This window comes from Dunckerocampus dactyliophorus, chromosome 1 (assembly GCF_027744805.1).
Source record: "Dunckerocampus dactyliophorus isolate RoL2022-P2 chromosome 1, RoL_Ddac_1.1, whole genome shotgun sequence".
NCBI classification, from domain to species: domain Eukaryota; kingdom Metazoa; phylum Chordata; class Actinopteri; order Syngnathiformes; family Syngnathidae; genus Dunckerocampus; species Dunckerocampus dactyliophorus.
In genome coordinates this window covers 27,057,055-27,076,251 of record NC_072819.1, presented here as the reverse complement: position 1 = coordinate 27,076,251, position 19,197 = coordinate 27,057,055, and the positions used below count along the sequence as shown (strand labels likewise).

The window sequence follows — 19,197 nt, the reverse complement described above, 5'->3', positions numbered from 1 at the left end:
TCTCTTCCTAAATCATTCAATGGAGCATCATCATGTGCGTACAACTGCGCGTGGGAAGAAGCACCGACTCTTTAGAAGCCCACACAACGGAACCACAAATAGCCTCACTTATGTAAAAAAATACTTGCATTGAATGAGTAAAATGAGCATGATGAGAATAACCTGTTACTTGCCGTTCACCAGCTTGCGTACACCAACATGCACAGGTACGGCTAACACAAAAAAAGAAGGGCTCCATGTTGAAAAGCACACCTGCCCTGTCAATGGGTCTGCAAAGTGATATAGCTGTGGTGAATCGGGAGCATTCAATGTAGCCTTGGGTGACATCACGTGGCATTGATTCTAACATTGAGGGGCTCAGAGGTAAGGGTGGTGTCACGGGCTTGTCAACGAGGCAAGGCATGTCAAGATGTGAAAATGTAAGAAAACCAAAACTGAAGAAAAAAAGTGGAGTCCATGTGTCGCCTGAATGGACAATGGTGGCATATATTGAACAACAACTGTCAGCATAGTCCACAGTGATGATGAATATGTGCAACGAATGAGCAACATGCATGCAAACGTGTGCATTGTGACACGCTGGCTGATGCTACAGGCGTCTTTGACAACCATCTGCTTAACAATTCAATCAGCAGGGAGCAAGGCCAATGATGTGCTATATTCATTTCTCTGTTTTGGTTCAGCCAACATCCATTGCAGGAGGGGGGTGCGCATCGTCACTGATATTCATCCCACCGGGAAGGATGCATTGAACCGAACCTCGGCAAGAATAATAATAATTTTTAAAAACGCAAATATTTATATAAATTGTGCGGTTATCTTACCTGCACCGTGAGCCAAATCGATCCCCGGCTCGGTGAGTATATTCGGGTCACTTTGAGATCTGCCTCGCTGCAGACAGCCGTCTAGTCCATCCGATGTGGCCATGGGTGGAAAGCGCAGGAATCCTGGATCTAATATTAAGAAGCCAAAACCGGAGGCGGGCAAGGTCAGGAAGAGCAAAGCAGCGAGCGACTGCAGATTTAATTCGCTCTGACAACAGCCGCTTGGAGCGTCTACAGTACTAGGGATCCATGGCTGGGCAAAAAATGTTAAAAGTGTATGTGCATGTGTGTGTGCGCGCGCGCATGTGCGGCTTCGGTGGAGGGGTGATGATGATTATGATGATGATGATGATGTGCCCCCGATGATGCCCGTCCCTGTCCATCAACACGCACAGATTTCAGATGTTACATTTAATTACATTTGTCACATTCAAACATCGCATATCATAAATGAGACGTGAACAACAAGCCCATATATAAAACAAAAGCAGTGCACAGCATCAAGTAGCGCTGTGTAGAAAAATCAACGTATTAGACATTGACGAATTTAAGGTAACAATTTGAATTTTATTGAACCATATGGTTCCACAAAGTTATAATTCAAAGTGTAAAAAATGTAAAAATAAATGACAATATTTGCTTAAAACAAAGCCGGTACATTGGCATCACATGACTAGATGTACAAGCAAACCCGTTGGCTGCTTTGACTTGTGACGTAACGCGGAAGTCAATTTCTATCGTCCCTGCCTTACAATGGGGGAAAAAATGGCTGCGAACCGTTGCGGCGGCACTGTTTTCTTATTTATTCTTATTATGTTGTCGACATTTGTCATTGCACATAGTCAAGACTCGACTTCGAACAACGGCCAACATGTCAGTGCGGTGAAAACTCGACAAAAACCTCAAGAAACAGCTGAGGAAAGGACATGGGAAGCGATCGATGTTGGGGAAAATTCCCCTGACAAGCAGGAGTCTTCTGCCCCTGTCAGTGAGGTCCCTACAGCCGGTCCCCGATGGAAAGATGATTTTCAAGAGGAGCTGGTTGTCAGACCTCTGCACTCGGGGGATATTTACGCCACCTTCCAGTTCCGTACTCTGTGGGAAACCGATTTCATGAAAGGAAACAAAGGCAACTGTTAGCCGTTACCTACAAAGTTGCAGTTATTTTTTTGCTCACTTTTCAAACAGTTACAACGTTGGAACTGAATATAGTGAATATATATTACGCTGAAATGTAATTATAACGCATAGTCGTTATTTGTACTCGTAATTATGAAGTACTGGTCAATTACCAACGACCTTGGGTCAAACTTGTGGCTGTAGTTGTGTATCATTGTAAATAATAACCAACTAAATTATTTATAATTGTATTCCCGCATTATTTGGTAAAATGTATACTTTACACACCTAATATTTTGGGTTTTTTTTCTTCACAGTGTCCCACTACCGGCTATTCCCCAAGTCTCTGGGCCAGGTTATCTCCAAATTCTCAGTGCGTGAGCTCCACATCTCTCTTACCCAAGGTTACTGGAGGACCATGCAGTGGGGGCAGCCGTATCTGCCATCTCCCCCTGGAGCCGAGATCTGGGTCTGGTTCCAGGACTGGGTGACAGAGTGAGTGCCATGACATTGCCTTGTTGTGAACTGTATATTTTCTTTAGGCTTTCTTAACAAAAACTGAATGTGTTATGTTGTTTTCTGAATTGTTTTAGTGTGGATGGCACATGGACTGAGCTGACAAATGTTTTGTCGGGGATCTTCTGCGCCTCGTTGAACTTCATTGATTCCACCAACAGCGTTCAACCCAGCGCCTCCTTCAAACCACTTGGGATAGGAAATGGTAGAAACACACACCAGATCAGGTTTTATTTTTCCAAATGTACCATGGCAAACCAGATGTGTTGAGATGACAGATAATTTAACTTTCTGTGTTTCTGTCAAAGCGACTGATCACCGCTTCCTCCGCTACGCCACCCTTCCACGTGAGATTGTTTGCACTGAAAATTTGACACCCTGGAAGAAACTCTTGCCATGTGGCTCCAATGTGAGCCTTCGATAATATGTTATATCCTACCACACATCCATAATACTGTGTTGTAACACCAGCAATCTCATCTGTTTCCCAATGTTGACACTGTGCTCCCACAGGCCGGGATTGCTGTACTGTTGAATTCTGAGAAACTCTTCCACAGCAGTTTTCATTCCCAGGCAGTGCACATCCGGCCCGTGTGTCAGGACACACACTGCAAAGCCATGTCGTGGGAGTTGAGACAGACACTGAACGTTGTCTTTGACCTTCACAACTCTGGGCAGGGCAAACGAGGCAGGCGTCCCTATTAGTTTGGAATGTTTAAGGTTTTTTGAGCAGCTGAAGGAAGCTAACATGCTCTCACCCACAGAGTGGTCTCTCTTTAAGATGTTCTCCCGCACCCTCACCGAAGCTTGTCCGCTGGCTTCCTCCAGTAAAGTTTACGTTGACGTGTCAGACAGTGCTGAGGTTTGATTTGGCGCACTAAATTACATCATGTACTAAAATCCTACCGGGCACATTTTTAAGTTATTTGTCCTTTTGCAGGGGGATAAATTTGAGCTGAACCCGCCTACTCCTCTGCTCAGCCAGGAGGTGGTGTTGGGGGATAGACGCACCTTCGCAGTGTATGACCTGACCCAACAAAGCACCTTTAGCACAGCACGCTCCCTCAACCTGCTGATACGCTGGAAGTCCAATGAGGGTACGTTACAATAGTAGCTGGATGCATGAGGAAAGACAGTTGGCTGCAGCCATTTCCGTTTATTTTATTTAGCTATTTAGTGGACTGACAAAGCATCTAATAGTCCTCTTTTTTTCCCCTCCACTAGCAGGTCAAATGCTCCGCCCTTTGCTTCATGCAGAGCGTTATGTGGCAGGTTTTGGGCTACAGACGGGAGAGATCCACACACTGATGTACAACAACCACCCATACAGGTCATTCCCTGTGCTGCTGCTGGAGTCAGTGCCCTGGTACTTTCGTCTTTACGTCCAAACCCTCACCATTACCAGCAAGGGCAAGACTAATAGTCCCAGTGAGTAAAATGCAAAATGAGTGCATGTACTCACTCAATGCTCACAAGTTTAATGCTTTAAAGGTCAAACAGTTCTACAGGTCTTGCACACATCTACCTGTTTATGGCATTACCTTTACCATAAACAGGTTAGTAGATTTGTGCAATAAATGATTATGCCAGAAAAAAAGTGTCTATATTTTTGTAGTGTATTTCTGAACTTCAGGGAGAACTTCAGCAATGTTTCTTTGTATGAAGGCTAGAATTTTCCTGTTTGTAAATAATACCATATAGTTTATCTTAAAAATGGCATTTAGTCACGTTATTCTGGTGGTAAATTTGACATCTCCTTGTTTTTTTTTTCCTTCCACTGTAGCCTCAAATCAGGAAAAGGGCGGTGTGAATGTGCAGCACTTGTAGCAACACTATTTGGATTTTTCTTTAAAGCAATACATTGTTAATAATGGGAGATTAATGTGGCATCACTTCAGAAATGTTGCTTTACCTGACTCCTATTCTTCCAGGTTATATCCACTACGAGCCGTCGAAGGACCGCGTGAGGCCGCACCTATTGGAAATGCTGGTCCAACTTCCTCCTAACTCTGTCACTGAGGTCACCGTGCAGTTTGAGAGAGCTCTGCTCAAGTGGACTGAGTACACCCCGGAGCCCAACCATGGCTTTTATATCGGGTTTGTGTCGTGTCCTTTTTGCTTTGCAAGTTCCTCCTAAGAAATAGTTTTCAAATCTGACAAAATTGTCTTTTTTTTTTTTTTAGGTCATCAGTTGTCAGTTCTCTTGTACCAAGCATTGTTACCGTGGATCCAAATGCCACTCAAGAGCGCCCTCTTTTCAGCAGTTTGTAAGTAATTAGTTGTTTTTATAACCATTTGGGATTAAAGTTCTCTCCTCAGTTTCAAGTATCATATGTGTTGCTGTCTCCCTTCAGTTTCCCCAGCAAAGAAGAGTCCAGCTTCTTTGTGCGCATCTACACAGAACCTCTGCTGGTCAACTTGCCTACTCCAGACTTCAGCATGCCTTACAATGTCATCTGCCTGACCTGCACAGTAGTGGCAGTGGGCTATGGATCCCTCTACAACCTCCTCACACGTACTTTCCAGATAGAAGAGCCCAGCCCAGGACTGGCAAAACGGATCGCCAACGTCATCCGTAAGATGAGAGGTGTGCCTCCACTCTGAGGTGTGACAGGACCATCAGCCCAGTCTACTGTTCCTTTAGTCGAATCCACTGGTAAATATGATGCATTCAGGGAAGAACTGAGTCAAAGGTTTTTGTTTGGATTATGTTTCCAGGATCATGTGTTTGTGGTAAAGGGCAGACTTACATAGTCATAGTCTTTAAGGAAAGCTACACTTAAAAAAAAAAAAAAAAAAATTGCTCATCATCCACAATCTTTATGTGAAACATGATCACATTTCTTTTCTTTTTCTGTGCGTTCTAACGAGAGAAAGAGTTAGCATGAGCCAGCTAACATTGCATGTCATGGGACCCACCTATTTCGACGATAAAGCCCTAAAAATAAAACCTCAAAAAATGTACATAACTGACCTGCATATTAACCAAGTTCCAGCCCTATTACTATTGTAGCAGTAACACGAAAAACTGTATTTATCTGGCGGAGTAACAACACGTCGCTAGTCTCAGCGTTACTCACAACGCCTCAAGCCACTGCTAGGGGAAAGACGGAAGAGTGGATATTACCGGCTCTCAATTTCTCTACAAAGACTCAACAAGATGCTCGTTTGCTGTCAGCATTTTTTACCTGAGGACTGCAGCACAAAAGTCTTGTGCTGAAAGACAGCCATCCTTATGAGAGTGGACATTGTAAGTGTCGTCACTGTTTCTATTCTGCTGTTGACAGAAGTAGCGTTACCTCCTATGGGCTATGTGAAATCAATGCGCCTAGAAATACGTTTTTGTTAATGTTTTCAATCATCAAAATACGGCAAGATACTGAAAGTATTACATGTTATCAATGTACCTGTTAATGCATAAGCACAGCATGTACATAAAACGATTTTTAGAGGGCTTTAGGGTTTAACATGCAATTTTAGCTGGCTTGTGCTAACTCATTTTCTGTTTTTAGAACACAGAAAAGGGAAAGAAATATGTGTTCATGTTTCACATAAGGATTGTGGATGATGGGCAAAATTCCCAAAAAAGTGCACAAAATATGTGCAGTTTTCCTTTAAATTCGGATGGAAGATGGGATTTCTGTAGTTGATTGAAGCATGAAGAAGCGTGTGAGCACACTGTGCCCACTTCAGAGTCTCTGAAGTCTTATTGACAAAGAGAGGACACTTCAGTGTTTACAAACTTGACAGTAGTGGACTCACTAAGCTCTTTGAAAGTGTTTTACTTTGTCACTACTTCACTTTAAGTAAACAGTAAAAAACTTTCTGACGTATTTATTTGTAGTTACGAACATTCTCCAGATGATCAAATGTGTGTTTTGTTTGCACTGTTTCAGAATGCATTTTACTAAGGCCTTAATTATGACCGACAGCAGGGATCCTATGTTTGACAAAGTCAGTTATTTATTTGCACTGGTGGTGAAGGAGAGGGGATTCGAGGCAAGGTACTGGATGACCATGAGAGGGCGCTAGACTGACGGCAGCATCTTGTTGCTGCACCATTTAAAAGCATGATAGTCTAAAGCAATGTTATGGTCATAATATACAAATACAAATTATATACTTACCAGATATTTCATTAAGTACACCTACACAATTGTTAATTGCATTATGACATGAAAATCTCCATAGACCTGTCAACCAGATCTGAGTGTTATCTGTGCAAAGGCAGTAATCCTGATACAACTCTAGTTTTGGATCATGCAGATGTACCTAATGAATTGAATGGTGAATGTGTGTTAAGGTCAACAAAAACAAAATGTGATTTTTTATATGTGCTATATTTCTTAACTCTTTTCAAACTCTTGGGCAACTTTGGTATTTATATTAACTTTATGTTAATATTACACACCAGTAATTGCACTGAATCCAAACATGCAGAGCATATGTATGTTAATGTTCAGTGCAGTGTCAAGATTGATTCCATATCTAATGTTAACAAAAGGGAGGGATTTAGAAGCTGCTTTATCATCCACTTGTACTGTACAAACCATTACTGCAGGCTACTTCATGCTTTTCTGCCCATTTCATATGCAGATTGGTTTTACAATAAACAGTTCTAATTAAGAACTGAGGAAAATTTGTCATGATTCTCAAGTGCATCTGTGTTCTAACTAGATTACTTCCCATTTAGTGCACTCGTATATGCACTGTACAAGCAAACTATTGGGGCAGACTAACACTGAGGTCTGTGTGTCCAAAGCCAAGCTTGGCTCACGCCTGCACGTTCAGTCACCGTGTGGAACAAACAAAAAAAAAATGCATTCCACACGAGCAATGATGGTGTAAGCTCAGCTGCGAACTGTTTGTTTAAAGCCAGAGATTGAGCAGATTTCAAAGATTTATAATTATATGCTGCTATAAATAACTTTTTTTCCATTCTCAAATATGGATGCACCAATATGTAAAGCATTTCACATACTACAACATTCCCTGAGAAAAAATGACAAACATTTGTAGTTTGTAACCCATTTATTCGTTTTTGAAACGCAGTAGTTCATTCTCAAATAACATACATTGCATAGGAAATTACATACATTGCATAGGAAATAATGTGACCTAAATATGATTAAAATGAGTACTTGTAAACAATTGGAGCACCTATAAAGGTCTTTTAAAACCCCTTATTTTGAATGTGGCCACTGGATGCCCACTCAGCAGGGCTCGCTGCAAGCATGCCCACAGGTTGTCCTGCAGCACTTCTGCTCTCCTGGACACTGCCCGTCATGGTAGCAGTACTCTGCACACATGGGTGTTCCTTGGGGCAGAGCGCAGCGGCCTGGCTTCACTGACATACCACACACAAAAACACCTCAGTAAAGGTTGCAAAGCAAAAGTAACAAGTGCATGAATATGGTCACAGCCACACATAGAAGACTAACCTTTGTATGGTGCAATACACTCATGCCCGCATCCATTATGGCAACATTTATCCTTATTGGGACAGTCGCTGTCATCAGAGCAAAACTCGGCACACAACCCAGAACCCCAGTTTCTGCGAGGACACACACCTGGTTTGGCTGAAGATAGACATAACAGAGATGTGTTTTAGAGTGAAAGAAGGACGTGATTAGTGCCCCATAGTGAAACACAAGGGTTCTTCAATTCCATGAGGAAAAACACTGAAGCTCATACTGAAAGCAGGGGGTACACAAACAGCTCCACAGTCAAAAACACAACATTTGTGGTCCGCATGACAGTCTTCATCACATGTACACCCCTTATGTGATGGAACCACTTGAAGAAGACGAGGGCAGTGGCCTGGTTTTGGAAAAATCCCTAAGTTTAAAAATAGACACGTTTAATTTTCACTTTGCAGCACAGTTTGAGTTGTCATAACTGAAGATAAATGGTTAATAAGATAAAGAAATACCTTACCTGTCAAATTGCGTTCAGCTTCCTGAGTGAAAACTGTGTTTAATTGCACAAGTGCAACAATAAATGCACACACTGCAGACTTCTCCATACTTGCACACAAGAATGTGCTCCTGTTGGGACAAACACAACCTGCAGACTCAGGCAGCCCAGGAATAGTGTGCTGGGTCCTTGTGCCTGTTGGGTTACATGTGTCACCTGCAGGAGGGTAGATGGCTATTAGAAACTATTGTCTTTTAAAATGTTTGTATAGACATGCAAAACACACACACATAAAAAAGACACATGTAAATTAGATTACTAATGCAGGGTATAGTACTTTGTTCACACTAAAATAACTACAGCTCCCATGATGCTTAGAGTGCTGAAACAGGAAGTAATTATGACAGCAATTGTGTTTTGATTTGACAAATCTTAAGCCTGTTTTTTGATCATGTGTAGATTTACTTCAGCTTCCGCTTGGACATTAACACCGCGGTAGCTGTTGAACTCATGAAAGCGTGAAAGCGTACACACGTGTCACCCACCTGAGCTAAAGAGTGACACCGGGAAAACCAGAGTCCAGCTTGGATTGCAAGTTTTATACTGTGCGTTGTGAAAGAATGTGTTTCTATTGCTGTGAAGGTTTTGTTATGAAAATGTACTAAACGCTCACACGTTTTCACGTGTGAGAATGTGATGTGACCATGAACGAGAGCAGCTGCAATTTGCAGCATCAGTTCAAACAAGAGCCTTGTTAGAGAAATCTATATACGTTATCACCCACATTATAAATATATTATTGTTGTACTCTTGTGTATAGAAGGGAGTAAGCAGGCCCTGTGAGGGGAATCAAAGGGGTCAGTCTTGTGTAACTCAGAGACATGGAGGAGGTTGAGGTGCTCAAGGTCTTTTGCTCCTTTTCACATTCTGTGATGTTAGAAAATTTATTAAACCACACATGTATGATATCACTACACTGACGCACACACATAGCTAGAGACACAGAGTTCAGCTGTAGTAGGCCCCTTCCTTGAGAAGCTGAACTCTCCTGTAACTAGGGAACGCCCAATAGCAAATAAAGAGAGAGGTTTTTCGGAGAGCTATCCAGAGCGGTATGGGATACAACTCTGGTGCGTCCCTCCGTTTCTCCTCGCGAGTAAGACAATCTTGGCGTGGTTGAGTATGTTTCTTTGAGTAGTTATACAGTCCAGTACTTGTCTTGGTTATCTGCAAGGATTTCCCTGACATGCGTAAAGCACTTAATGTGCGGTTCCATTCCTGCCTCGCGTACTTACTTTCATATTGTATGTGTTATCATTCACAGTGGCGCTCCCATAGTTCACAGTCTGACAGACTTCTGTCTGCCCTGTATATACAGTGGTGTGAAAAAGTGTTTGCCCCCTTCCTGATTTCTTATTTTTTTGGAATGTTTGTCAAACTTAAATGTTTCAGATCATCAAACAAATTTAAATGTTAGTCAATGACAATTGAACACAAAATGCAGTTTATAAATGAAAGTTTTTATTATTAAAGGAGTAAAAAAAAACCTACTGTACATGGGCTCGTGTGTGGAAAAGTGATTGCCCCCTAAAACTAACAACTAGTTGGGCCACCCTTAGCAGCAACAACTGCAATCAAGTGTTTGCGATATCGTACAGCGCTGTGGAGGAATTTTGCCCACTTATTTTTGCAGAATTGTTGTAATTCAGCCACATTGGAGGGTTTTTGAGTATGAACTGCCCTTTTAAGGTCATGCCACAGCATCTCAATAGGATTCAGGTCAGGACTTTGACTCGGCCACTCCAAAGTCTTCATTTTGTTTTTTTTGAGACATTCAGAGGTGGACTTCCTGGTGTGTTTTGGATCATTGTCCTGCTGCAGAACCCAAGTTGGTTTCAGCTTGAGGTCACGGAACAGATGGTTGGACATTCTCCTTCAGGATTTTTTGGTAGACAAATAGAACCACGGATTCTGCTATCACAGCAAGTCTTACAGCGGCTGCTGGTCTCGCCTTCTCGGCTGTGGTGCTCGGCTTCTTTGGGGTTGCGGCGCTTCCTCTCCAAGGATTTGCTGCCCAGCTGGTGTCGGCTGGCGCGGTGTGGTGGGTTGCCTTGCTGCTCGTCCATTTGTCTGCCCGCTTGCTCATTTGATGGCTTTCCCCCTCGCCTGCTCCTTTGTCTGCCTTGCTGAGGCCGTCATGCCATGTCTCGGGGGTGGGCTGTCCTCTGGCCTGGCAGCGCCCTGTTTCTGGTCAGGGTTGCCCCTCTGCGGCCCCTTGCAGGTCTCCCAAGGGGGAGAGCACATACGTGCACATTTATGCACACATACACACCTACAGAGATACAGTACCTATACACGCATACGTATACACACTCACGGTACATACGTACTTCCCCACATTTATCCTTGGTGTTATCATGTTTTTGCTTTTATTACAGTGATTGTGATTTCGGCAATTAGATTATAATTATTACACTTGTGTGCCTTACAGCTATTATCATTCTGTTCACTATTATGGTTAATATTTTCATTAATACTATTACCACTAATGTCTATGACTGTTTGAATTCAGTATTATCACTGTGGCTGTTGATATTATTTTGTTATTTCCATTATGGCCTTTATGGCCCCACTCTTGTCCCTCTTGCCTCCCCCCCCCCCGTTTTCTTTTCTTTTGTATCCCCTCATGCTCCGCTCCGGCCACTCCAAATATGCATAACAATCAAATAAAGTCAAATAAAATCTATATAACATGGGACGAGTATCTTACACTTTTCCCAGGCAGAGCAAATCTGTTTAGCATGTAAGGGCATTTAGATCAACAATACTATCTGCCCCAATGATGGGACAGGACAAAAAAAAAAGAAATGGCTTTATAACCTTTTCCAGACTGGCAGATCTCAATTACTCTCATGTTATGTTTTAACAGGGGGGCAAACATTTTTTGACACAGGGCCATGTAGGTTTTTTTTCTCCATTAAAAAAAACTTTCATTTAAAAACTGCATTTTGTGTTCGGTTGTGTTGTCATTGACTAATATTTAAAATTGTTTGATGATCTAAGACATTTAAGTGTGACAAACATGCAAAAAAATAAGAAATCAGGAAGGGGGAAAACACTTTTTTTGGAGACTAAATTGTCCATATGTGTGAATGAGAGTCCCATCATAAGCGAGTGATGGTAATTAAAGATAAAGAAGGGGAGTGTTATTTCAGCTGTCAGTCACCAGATCCAAACTTGGAGGAGAAGGCGTTCGCAGGTATCTGCCCTCTGAACAAGTGGTAAGCACACAGCCTTAACAGTCAGCGTAGCAGAAGCTTGAGGATTTTTTTTGGAGGCACACGTCACGCTGCACGCAGTGACTGAAGGCTTCGTTATGCCAGAGTGTCATGGCTACCAATTTCTCCATTATTATCTGTTTGCATACTTCCCCATAGGCTGTGTGCATACGGTCCCCGTATCATATCTCTGTATCTACTTGCCTCCTTATTATCTCAGCCAAAGATTCAAGATTTAATAATTTACAGGAGTTGTACGTTAACAATTATTAAGTGCTAATTTGAGTGACATATTTCAGTAACCACACATTCTATTTCTGTTGAAGTTGCTATTCTTCTAAATGTTATTCTGTCCCTCACAAATGTTGCAAAGCCTCCACCTTGCTTTTCACTTCTGTCACACCTCACTGATTCATACCAGTATCACAAAATCAAGATCTGATCAAAGCCAAGTTTCTTGATCACAGATAATATCAGGTCTAACTTCAGATTCTGTTATGAATTTCTCGAGTTGCGAGAATTTGCAAGTGAACATTCCACTGCGGCTGCACGGTGGTCTAGTGGTTAGCATGTTGGCCAACACAGTAACAGTCTGGAGATCGGGAAGACCTGCGTTCGATTCTCCCTTGGGCATTTCTGTGTGGAGTTTGCATGTTCTCCCCGTGTGTGCGTGGGTTTTCTCCGGGTACTCCGATTTCCTCCCACATTCCAAAAACATGCATGTTAGGTTAATTAGGTTAATTGGTGACTCTAAATTGTCCATAGGTATGAATGTGAGTGTGAATGGTTGTTTGTCTATATGTGCCCTGCGATTGGCTGGCGACCAGTCCAGGGTGTACCCCGCCTGTCGCCCGAAGTCAGCTGGGATAGGCTCCAGCATGCCCCTGTGACCCTCAAGAGGAGAAGCGGTGTAGAAAATGGATGGATGGACATTCCACTGCAAAATATGGACCTCCATTATAAGTTTAACTAATAAACTGAGACCCTGCATCATGATTAATAGTCCAGATAACCCAACAGTTTGCAGATTCTCCAGTGTTGAATAGTTCAATGTAGACTGCAGTGCATTTAGTATTTTCACTTATATTTTGAGAGCGGTTCCTGCCTGAGTCACCACCTTATTATGGTGGAGGGGTTTGTGTGTCCCAATGATCCTAGGAGCTAAGTTATCAGGGGCTCTCATGTCCCTGGTAGGGTCACCTTTAACAAACAGGTCCCAGCTGAGGGACCAGACAAAGAGTGGCTCAAAAGACCCCAATGATGTTAAGGAACAATCGACCTAGTTTTCCCTCGCCCAGACGCGGGTCACCAGGGCCCCACTCTGGAGTCAGGCCTGGAGGTGGGGCATGATTGTGTGCATCTGGTAGCTCAGCCTGCACCCATGGGTCCCAGTTGGGCATAGCCTGAAGATGTAACATGGGTCCCCCCTCCCATGAGCTCAACACTCGTGGCAGAACCCAAAGGGGCCGGGTACAGAGCGAGCTGGGAGGAAGCGGAAGGCAAGCACCTTGGCGGTCCGATTCTCTGCTGCAAAAGCTGGCTCTCGGCACGTGGAATGTCACCTCTCTGGTGCGGAAGGAGCCTGAGCTGGTGCGCGAGGTGGAGAAGTTCCAGCTAGATATAGTTGGACTCACCTTGACGCACGGCAAGGGCTCTGGAACCAGGCCTCTCGAGAGGGGCTGGACTTGCCAGCAGTGAGAGGCGACGGGCAGGGGTGGCATTTCTTTTTGCCCCCCGGCTACGAGCCTGTACATCGGCGTTTAACCTGGTTAACGAGAGGGTAGTTTCCCTCCGCCTTTGGGTGGGGGGATGGGTCACGGGTCTATTGTTTGCACTTATGCACAAAACAGCAGTTCAGAATACCCTTTTTGGAGTCGGAGGGAGTACTGGAAAGCGCCCCCTTGGGGGATTCCCTTGCCTTCTACTGGGGGACTTTCAACACTCATGTTGGCAGCGACAGTGAGAACTGAAAAGGTGTGATTGGGACATCTGTTATTGGACATCTGTGCTCATCCCAGATTGTCCATAACAAACACGATGTTGAAGCATAAGGGTGCACTTGGCACCAGGACACCCTGGGCCACAGTTCATTGTACTAGTATGTGTGAGCACCACACTATTTCTGTTTAACCTTTGACACACTTAAACAGATGTTCATATACTCAGCTAATTATTTAATAAAGCATTATTTCTATAAACTACTTGTAATCATTTACTAAGTTAGTAGATTAATTGATGAAACAGTTATATCTATACTGTACTTATTTTAAGGCACTCAACAATAATTCAATCAATAGACATCAATGCAAACAGTTATTCTAAAATCTACTTGTAATAATTATGTATTTACTCATTCAGTAAATTATTTTTTGCCTGCAGTAAAAAAAATGTTTTACTTTCGCCATTGCCTCTTCTCCGCTCCACTGGGGTAACTCCATGCCAACAAGTTTGCATGCTTTGCTCTCATCTTCCGGACATAGGCGGTAACATGGAATAGTCCATTGCATGAGAAGGGAGGGGCAGCGGTAGAAACACTTATGAAAAATTACGCCTTTTTATGTAGTTTTCAGCACGTGAATTAAGACTAAAACAGTAGTATTTACTTTAAATTGAAGAAGAAAAAAAATTATCAGGTTTTTGTTAATTTGGTGGTTTGTTTGTTTGTTGTTTGTTTTGTTTTTTTGTTTGGAAGCCCCTGTAACTCTCAAGGCTACAGGCAATTGTCCTTGTTTGCCTAATGGTTGGTTCACCCCTGCCAACACATCTTCTAGGAAGCAGTGCCTGGGTACTCTGCGGTGGGTTCTCCTACCTCTGGGGCTGAGGTGCCGAGGTGGCCAAAAAGCTCCTCAGTGGCAGGACCCGAGAGGTGGATGAGCTCCCCTCGAGTTCCTTAAAGGAAAACTCCACTTTTTTGGGGAATTTTGCCCATCATCCACAATCCTTATGTGAGACATGGACAGAAACACAGTGTTCCAAATTAGTATGGAAAAGAGGTTTTACTATCATAAACATATATTTTTTTGTTTTTCAATGAAATTCAAGGATGACATTGTGTCTTGGGGCTCTTTGGATTACTGATATCAATCCCGGACAACTCATAATTAGTTTGCCAGGTGAGCCCAATTAAAAGAAAACTACTTTAAAATGATGTTCCACATTATTAAGCATGCCACAGATTTCAAGCAATATGGGAAAGAACAAGGATCTCTTTGCTGACAAAAAAGTGTCAGATATTGCAATGCCTTGGACATGGCATGAAAACATTCAATAATTCACAAAAGCCTTTGTACGGTGAAGAAATTTGTGGCTGATTCAGATGACAGCCGGGATTGTGCTAAAGGCATAATAAGAAAGGTTTCCGCCAGACAAATTTAGATCACCTGCTAAAAAGACATTACAAAGCAGCAAAAAGGTATTTGTAGCTACCGCTGCCTCTGAAGTCCCATGAACTTCAAGGTGTAGGATCCTCCAGGGGCTTGCAGTTATACATAAACCTACTACTTGGCCACCCCTAACCAATACTCACAAGCAGAAACGGTTGCAGTGGGCCAACATTACATGAAGATTAATTTTCAAAAAGTCCTGTTATACTGATGAGGGCCATGTAACCTTGGGTTGTCCGGATGGATGAAGTAGAGTATGGCCAGCATATCTCAACAAGGCTGTAATGTCAACAAAGAGGTCGCTGAGTCATGTTTTGGATCAGAAACATTGGGAGAGAGCTGGTAGGCCTTTTATGGTCATTGAAGGTGTGAAAATGACCTCAGCAAAGTATGTAGAGTTTCTGACTGACCACTCTCTTCCATGGTACAATATGAAGAACCGTATCTTCTGTAGCAAAATTACCTTCACGCATGACAATGCACCATCTCATGATGCAAAGAATACCTACTTCTCTGTCATTGGTTGTTATGGGCATAAAATTACATAAACTCATGGTTTGGCCCCCCCCTAAATTCATCCTAATTGAGAAGGTATGGAGCATCGTCTAGCAAAAAATCGATGTGTGTGGGAGGCAGATCACAACAAAACAGCAGCTGTAGAAGGCTATTCTGACATCTTACAAATTTTTTTAAGCAGAAACGCTCCAAAAACTCACAAGTTCAATGTAAGAATTGTGAAGGTTATATTAAATGTACTGTATCTTACGTTAATATGTAACTTGGCCTGTTAAAATGTTAGTGATTGAAATTGCTTTTGCTTTCAGCAAATATGACCTCCTTATGTTGCCAATTCAATAAATGACCATTTTCGGTTCTTAACAACCAATGAAATTCTTTGAAACTATTTTGTGCATAATAGTTTTCCTTCCGTCAATCCATCCATCCATCCATTTTCCTCCGCTTATCCGGGTCCGGGTTGCAGGGCAGTAGTCTCAGTACGGAAGCCCAGACTTCCCGGTCCCCGGACACCTCCTCCAACTTCACCGGGAGGACACGAAGGCATTCCCGGGCCAACTGTGAGACATAATCCCTCCCTAGGTCTGCCCCGGGGCCTTCTCCTCACCAGGGAGGCATCCAGACTAGATGCCCAAGCCATCTCAACTGGCTCCTTTCGATGTGAAAGAGCAGCGGCTTTACTCTGAGCTCCTCCTCGATGACCAAGCTCCTTACCCTATCTTTTAGGGTGAGTCCAGCTACCCTATGGAAGAAACTAATTTCATCTGCTTGTATCCGCGATCTCACATCGATCGACCGGTAAATTCGTCGGTCGGGGTGAAGAGAGAGCTGAACCGGAATGCAAAGCTCTCTCTTCACCATGACAATCCGGTGTGGCGACCGCATTACTGCAGACGCTGCGCCGATCCGCCTATCGACCTCACGCTCCAAACTTCCCTCACTTGTGAACAAGACCCCGAAATACGTGAAGTCCTCCACCTGGGGCAGGACCGCATTCCCAAACCGGAGGGAGAAATCCACCCTTTTCCGACTGAGAACCATGGCCTCGGATTTGGAGGTGCTGAGTCTCATCCCAGAAACTTCACACTCAGATGCAAACCGCCCCAGTAAACGCTGAAGGTCACAGCCCGATGAGGCCATCAGGACCACATCTTCTGCAAACAGCAGAGACGAGATCCTAAGGCCACCAAACTGGACTCCCTCGATGCCTTGGCTGTGCCTAGAAATTCTGTCCATGAAAATTATTAACAGAATCCGTGACAAAGGGCAGCCTTGGCAGAGGCCAACGTTCACCGGAAACAGGCTTGACTTACCACTGGCAATGCGAACCAGGCTCCTGGTCCGGTTGTACAAGGACTGAATGGCACGTGGTAGTGCGCCACAAATCCCGTACTCCCGAAGCACCCCCCACAGGACACCACGAGGGACACAGTCGAATGTCTTCCAAGTCCACAAAGCACATGTAGACCAGTTGGGCAAACTCCCAAGTACCCTCCAGTACCTTTGCAAGGATGTACAGCTTGTCCAGTGTTCCGCAACAAGGACGAAAACCACATTGCACCTCCTGTAGCCGAGGTTTGACTACCGGTCATACCCTTCTCTCCAGCACCCTGGAATAGACTTTCCCAGGTAGGCTGAGGAGTGTGATCCCCCTATAGTTGGAACACACCCTCCGGTCACCCTTCTTGAAAAGGGGGACCACCACCCCGGTCTGCCAATGCAGAGGTACTGTTCCCAATTTCCACGCAATGTTGAAGAGACGTGTCAGCCAAGACAGAGCCTTGAGGAATTCAGGGCGAAACTCATCCACTCCCGAACCTTTGCCACTGGGGAGCGTTTTGACCACCCCAGATACCTCAGCCACGGTGATGGAACTGCCTACGTTTGTGTCCTCAGACTCTGCTTCCTCTATGGAAGGTATGTCAGTGGGGATTGAGAAAGGCCTCAAAGTATTTGTTCCACCGTCCGACTATATCCTCAGTTGAGGTCAGCAGGCCCCCGTCCCCACTGTAAACACTGTGGACCGGGCACTGTTTCCCCTTTCTGAGGCGCTGGACTGTTTGCCAGAACCTCTTCGAGGCTGACCGAAAGTGGTGCTCTATAGTCTCACTGAACTCCTCCCACACCCGAGTTTTTGCCTCGACCACCGCCGCAGCCGCGTGCCGCTTGGCCTGCCGGTACCTATCAGCTGCTTCAGGACTCCCACAAGCTATCTATGCCCGATAGGACTCCTTCTTCAGCTTGACGGCAGCCCTGACCTCTGGTGTCCACCATCGGGTTCGGGGCCTGCCGCCACAACTGGCACTGACCACCTCGCAGCCGCAGCTCCGATCGGCTGCCTCAGCAATGGAGGCACGGAATAGAGCCCGTTCAGATTGAGTATCCTCATCCTCCCCCGGGATGCAGGCTAAGCACTGCCGGAGGTGAGAATTGAAGACTCGACAAATGACTCTGCCAAACGTTCCCAGCACACCCTCACTACATGTTTGGGTCTCCCAGGTCTGTCCGGCATCCTCCCCCGCCTTCTAATCCAACTCATCACCAGGGGGTGATCAGTTGACAGCTCAGCCCCTCTCTTCACACACGTGCACAGAATGCGGATGCAGGTCTGATGATATGACTAAAAAGTCGATCATAGACCTGCGGCCTAGGGTGTCCTTGCGCCAAGTGCACTTGTGGACGTCCTTATGTTTGAACATGGTATTTTTTATGGACAAACTGAGGTTCGCACAGAAGTCCAAAAACATCACACCGCACGGGAGGCCGTTCTTCCCAATCACGCCCCTCCAAGTCACACTGTCATTGCCCACATGGGCGTTGAAGTCTCCCAGTAAAACGACGGAGTCACCAGTTGTGGTGCTCTCCAGCACTCCTCTGATGGACTCCAAGAAGGCTGGGTAGTCTGAACTGCCGTTCGACACATATGCACAAATGACAGTAAGGACCATTTCCCCAACGAAGGCGTAGGAAATTGACCCTCTCGTTAACCGGGGAGGACTCCAACACGGAGGCACCAAGCTGGGGGGCTAATAATAAGCCCACAACCAGCTTTCCCCCTCTCCTCATTGGCTCTATGATTGTTGTATTGATCTCCTTCTGCGGGCCCCTCTCCCTGTGGTAAAGTTGTACACATCTCGTGTCCCAAAAGCGAAAATATTGTTTTTGTCACTTTTTTGTTTATCTTTAATGCTTCCAAATAAGTTTTGGAAACGATAGCTCAGTTTTGACAGTGTAATGTTCCAGGAAGAATGATACACAGCTGCGGGGACTCGTCTTCTACACGGATGCAGGAGGAAGTCCGAGTTACTTCAGGTCAGATGTCCCTTTTTCTAGCTCCGCAACCCTGCGTGCGGGCGGGAAGGCTAATCCTGACGTATTTCAATATGTGTGTGACGCAGAGGTCTTAGGTGGTTGGCGCCGATTAATCCTAAATGTGCCAAGGGTTGTGATAGAAGAATGCAAGGCCGTGAGCGAGAGATAGTGACAGCGATAAGACAGTATGCTCTGGTCAAACTATCTAACATGCGAAGAGAGGCCTATATGTGACTACATTTAACAATACGGAGACGTTATATTAGGAAATCATTAAAAAATATGATATGGTTCTCACGGAAATACCTTAAAAAATATATGGCTATCATGGCT

General features: G+C 44.4%; 3 protein-coding genes across 5 annotated transcripts in view; 1 reads left to right on the top strand and 2 right to left on the bottom strand.

Moving 5' to 3' along the window:
* The window catches only part of phactr3a (phosphatase and actin regulator 3a), a 51,127-nt gene extending 50,000 nt beyond the window's left edge, over nt 1-1,127 (bottom strand). Inside the window, exon 1 of the mRNA XM_054768689.1 lies at nt 825-1,127. Coding sequence (XP_054624664.1) covers nt 825-927 — 103 coding nt within the window. The 5' untranslated portion in view covers nt 928-1,127. The remainder of the gene's footprint in view (nt 1-824) is intronic.
* Nucleotides 1,128-1,556: 429 nt separating this feature from the next.
* On the top strand, nt 1,557-7,078 carry pigt (phosphatidylinositol glycan anchor biosynthesis, class T). 2 transcript variants are annotated; one of them, XM_054768666.1, is made up of 11 exons: nt 1,557-1,953; nt 2,261-2,438; nt 2,537-2,664; nt 2,768-2,868; nt 2,973-3,147; nt 3,224-3,321; nt 3,400-3,556; nt 3,687-3,887; nt 4,391-4,556; nt 4,643-4,726; nt 4,814-7,078. In XM_054768666.1, exons 1-11 carry the CDS (start codon nt 1,578-1,580, stop codon nt 5,061-5,063), a joined length of 1,914 nt encoding a protein of 637 aa, XP_054624641.1. In that variant the 5' UTR covers nt 1,557-1,577; the 3' UTR covers nt 5,064-7,078. The 2 variants fall into 2 exon arrangements, with proteins under 2 accessions (XP_054624641.1, XP_054624636.1); XM_054768661.1 differs by having other exon boundaries at nt 3,684-3,887; nt 4,814-7,076.
* A 393-nt stretch (nt 7,079-7,471) lies between these two features.
* wfdc2 (WAP four-disulfide core domain 2) lies at nt 7,472-8,558 on the bottom strand. 2 transcript variants are annotated; one of them, XM_054768774.1, is made up of 4 exons: nt 8,397-8,558; nt 8,154-8,297; nt 7,901-8,038; nt 7,472-7,806 (listed from the first exon to the last, which is right to left on the bottom strand). In XM_054768774.1, the coding sequence occupies exons 1-4, from the start codon at nt 8,482-8,484 to the stop codon at nt 7,673-7,675; spliced, it is 504 nt and encodes a 167-aa protein (XP_054624749.1). In that variant the 5' UTR covers nt 8,485-8,558; the 3' UTR covers nt 7,472-7,672. The 2 variants fall into 2 exon arrangements, with proteins under 2 accessions (XP_054624749.1, XP_054624757.1); XM_054768782.1 differs by lacking the exon at nt 8,154-8,297 and having other exon boundaries at nt 8,397-8,519.
* Between the last annotated feature and the right edge of the window lie 10,639 nt (nt 8,559-19,197).